General features: G+C 44.3%; 1 protein-coding gene across 1 annotated transcript; it reads left to right on the top strand.

Annotated features, from left to right (window-relative positions):
- Nucleotides 1-1285: 1285 nt before the first annotated feature.
- LOC147452556 (uncharacterized) lies at nucleotides 1286-2292 on the top strand. Its single transcript, XM_086518198.1, has one exon. The coding sequence runs from the start codon at nucleotides 1321-1323 to the stop codon at nucleotides 2023-2025; it is 705 nt and encodes a 234-aa protein (XP_086374324.1). The 5' UTR covers nucleotides 1286-1320; the 3' UTR covers nucleotides 2026-2292.
- Nucleotides 2293-4264: the final 1972 nt, after the last annotated feature.

Genomic DNA, 4264 nt, shown 5'->3' with positions numbered 1-4264 from the left:
GATTGGTTCACCCTGGATGTGACAAAAGTTTTCCAGTTTGCTTGCCAAGTAGAGCCAATTACAGAGGGGTTTGAAGCAAGTTGGCACCTTGTGAAGCTCAACTCGTGAGGCACCCAACAAGTCGGAAGCTAGAGACTCTAAATGGTTGGCACCAATGCGGCCATGTTAAGTGGCAGTGAAGTCCAAAGTAGGTGGGATAACCAAGTGGAAATCGTGCGAGAGGTTCATAGGTTGCATGTAGATGGGTTGAGGTGGTGCCAGGGGTTGATTGAGCCAATGCAATGAACAAGTGGGGAAGGTCATGCCAGCAAGCAAAGTGGGCGGACTGCACGTGCTAATGACAAAATCACAGGTCTTGGTTGTAGATTTTATAGGGGGCAAAGACATGGAGCACAATAGTCACATTGATGCTTAGTGAGGCCTAACAAGAGTGGACATGGTGTGGAGATGGCTACATGTGATGATGGGCATTGAGCGTGAGTGGGTGTAAGGCAAGAGCCTATGGTGCAGGAAGAGTGGTGTAGGGGCAAGCAAGAGAAAAGTGCACGTAGGTGGCAAAGCAACAAACTGAACAACAACAAGATGTGAAGATGTGGGGCCTCTTGATGTACAACTATCATTTTTCCTTTTAAAACCTCAATGCTTTCAAAGCTATACACCTAATAATAGGTAGTTGCCTTATGCCACCTCACCTCCACGTGATGTGTACTCAATAATCCCAAAACGGCTTTGATAAACCCGCAAAAGCTATAAAAAAAGGAGGCAATTTTAACGGAGATTTTCCACACATAAGTGGCTTTATGATTATGAACTTGTAGGACGAGCACGTAGAGCTTGAAAGTGGACAAAAGAAAAAGACTTTTAAATGCAAAAAGAATGCCGAATGCAAGTTCCTAAGTGCTTAATTAGAGAATACCAATGCTACTTAGTGTCCCAACCAAGTTGGAGAGTAGTGGCTCAAGGGTATACTCTCCCACAAGATAATGAGTCAGTAGTTAGGCATATAAGATTAAGTAGAGAGTGCCCAAGAACATGCTCAGACAAGATGATGAAGTCATTTACGAAAGTTTTAATTATCTTTGCGAGAATAACAGGTGGTATTTTGGGATTTTTGGAATATTTTGAGGGTGTTTAGGGAATTTTTGGCAAAATATGAGGCGTTTAGGGAATTTTTGAAGTTTGAGGGGCATTTATGGGAATTTCTCTAAATTTTAGGGGCATTTTGGTAAATTTTCCAGTAAAAATACCATCTGAATATTAACTAGCAAAATTGTTGAACAGTAGACACTGCCCCACAGTTAGCCCTTCTTTGCGCAACGCATGGCACCAGCAGCAGCCTCCGTAGCGACTTCTGCATCTCGTTCGCTCTGCCATTGCTTTGGTTCCAGGAGTGTCCTTGCTAGCAGAAACAACTTGCGTCTGTTGCAAGCGTCTGGAAACCCTTGCTGCAGATTTTGGTCGTTTTCGCACTTCACAACAGAGACTCTGGAGGCAGGCAGTACCAAGCTTCACTTTGGAAGGATCTTGAGATATGAAGATGGCGTATTTCGAGGTTTTCAAAGGAGCCCTTTCAGAGGCAGGGTTTATGTTTCCTACCACTCTCCTGACGGTACCCCTTTCTACTATCCAGGCGAGGGCTTTGCAGAACTTGGCATACATCCGCAGAAGCTGCTTCAACCAGGTGACCCTGACACCTTTCAAGTTAAAATTCGTGATGTGATGCCTGTGGGTTACTTTGTAGACATGCCATCTGGCAGAGAAGGCTATCTACCTGCTAATGATCTAGGGTTTTCGGGTGGCATCGAGCGCCTGAGAACCATTTTTCAAGTAGGCCAAGAGGTAACCGTACGTATCACTTTTCGTGGCGGGGGTGGCCGGGAGCTTTTGTCTATTCGGAAGTATGACCCAGAACGTCCGCCTATTGAGCCACCGAAGGTAGCCCGCAGCTCAGGTTCTGGCAAGCACAAAATATCTTCTATGATGAGAAGAAGAGCTCAGCAGCAACGCAATAATAGCAACGCCTAAATGTATGTTTTGGGTCTTAAGCATTGCTTGCTTTATCTAGTTACCTCTGGTCAGTGTGTGCTTGGTAGGGATAGTCAAAACATTTCACCTATTTGATAATCCTAGGACTGTTGAGCGCTTTGCAGCGTTATGTGTACCTGTATCAGTGGCCCTATGATGGATTGTTTGGTGATAAATTCAGTGTGGATCCCACCATCTAAATTGGTCCATGTAATGTATGTTGTGATTGCCTTATAGATCAATGCACTAAATCAGTGAAGTTGATAAGACTGTTCTTGTGATCATCGAAGCACAATTCACGCCTCATGTTGCATTGCTCGATGCCGGGATGTGGTATAGCACTACCAGTCATCACTTTTATCTGATTCTTTTGTGCTGCCAATTTCCTTTGCTACTGTTCACATGAAGGCAAGACTCCTTTTGCTTGCTAATCTTTTATTGTTGTGCAATCCTATGTAGCTCACATTATTTAACTTTTGGTGTGTTTAATTATGTGCGGATGAGTGCACATGTGGATGTGTGTATATAAAACAATATTTTCTCAAGGTCATCCTATTTTACGTGATGAAGTTATAATGATCAGTAGTTTGAAGCGCACTTTTGTGTGTGTGATAGTCTGCATTTTTGCATTCTCCCGCTTGAATCAATGGTGCGTATGAGTTTTGGAGGTGATCTCTTTGGATTCCCTGGCTAGACCTTATGAGCGGGGGCTTCTTTGTAATTGTGCCTGGCCTTGTGAGGCTTTTCCATATTCTAGGAAGGTGGGGGATTTTCCAGATTTGGTTCAGCTGGCCATTTGTGGTGTGCCCTATTTTTCTAGTCGTGTTTCCATATTTTACTAGATTTTGGGTTGTGCTTTTTTAATGGATGTGGGCCGGGCATTTTTGTTGACCCCCTCCAATAGGATGGGGAATCCCTATTCTAGTATTGCGTTAGAGCTTTGTTGTAATGTGTAGCGGAAGTGATTGATGGAATGCCCAGGACGAGTGCTTGGTGCCTACTCAAGGTTCCTTTTACTGAATGAGAGAGTTTCTTTTACTTCATGAAAGACTAGAGAGAGAAGAGAGAATGATACCGAGTGAAGGTTCTGTGAGTGATAGAGAGAGAAAGAAGACTTAGCACCAGATGGGGTCCCAAAACCCCCCTCCAAGGGCCCCCCTCTCTATCGCTAGAGAGGTATTTGCTTTAGATTGCACAAATGCCCATACAATGGTCCTAGATGCTAAGATGCTGATGGGATTTTGCTATTCATGCTTGCATCTGCGAGGCTAAGGGCTGAAATGCAAAAACGCTGGTGGAACCGATGGGATCTGCAAATATTGACAAAGATGTTATGACTGAAAACTGAAATCGCTAGCGCTGATCTGGTACTTGGGCTGAATATTGAAAACGCTGGTTGGTCTAATGCTTGGGCTGAATACTGATGTTGCTAGGGGCTGATCTAGTACTTGGGCTGAAAATGCAAGGGCTGATTGCTGATGCGAAAACACTGGTGTCACAAACTGTTGACGTGTCAAGCCACTAAAGAACGGAGCCAACTTGCAGATTCCGGCCAAGGGGCCTAGGCCCGAAACCCTATGAAGAAGCAACAGAAGAAGTAGAAGCAGTAGAAGAAGTTTTACCAACTTATAGAATCTTGCCAAGTGTGGAAATTTTTAAAGAAGTTTCCACACGGGGGCCCAAGGGACACAAGGCATTAAAATAAAGTTGGACACTTTGAAGACCTTGCATAAATAACTGATGAGGTTGCAGCTGTACGGATGCCTGGATTTCACGCTGATTGATGACATGGCAGACTGTACGGACTTTCACAATTCGCTGCAACATGCTGACGTGGTAGGTGTATGGATTTTTGTAATTTGTGTTGGCAGCTTTTCAAGGCCACCTTTTGGATGAGGAGCTTTTGAGTTTGAATGCTTTTCGTGTTGATTGCTTTTAGAGGCCAAGGGCCTTTAAATATGACGCATGGGTTCTCAATTTGGCAGTCTACCCACGAGAGATGCAGAGTAGAGCCATAGGAGTTGTACTATGTTGAAGCAATATAAAGAAATACGGAAAGGGGCACCAAGGTTTGGGGCCAGTGCTCTCTTGGAGTTGAACTCCGCCACCACCTGTCTCGTGTTTCGTGCATCTCTTTCAGTTAAGTTGATATTGAAGTGCTAAAATTCTGTTCAGTCTGTTCTTTTCCGTGCCCCTCGGGTTATAGTGGTACCAAAGCTCCAGTCGTCGTGTGCTTTTC

This window comes from Adiantum capillus-veneris, chromosome 8 (genome assembly GCF_014529385.1).
Source record: "Adiantum capillus-veneris isolate H3 chromosome 8, ASM1452938v2, whole genome shotgun sequence".
Lineage (NCBI taxonomy): Eukaryota > Viridiplantae > Streptophyta > Polypodiopsida > Polypodiales > Pteridaceae > Adiantum > Adiantum capillus-veneris.
This window is presented reverse-complemented; position numbering and strand designations above follow the sequence as displayed.

What these genes read in the sequence shown, in the direction of transcription:
- LOC147452556 (XM_086518198.1), top strand. Translation starts at nt 1,321, where the DNA reads ATGGCACCAGCAGCAGCCTCCGTAGCGACTTCTGCATCTCGTTCGCTC.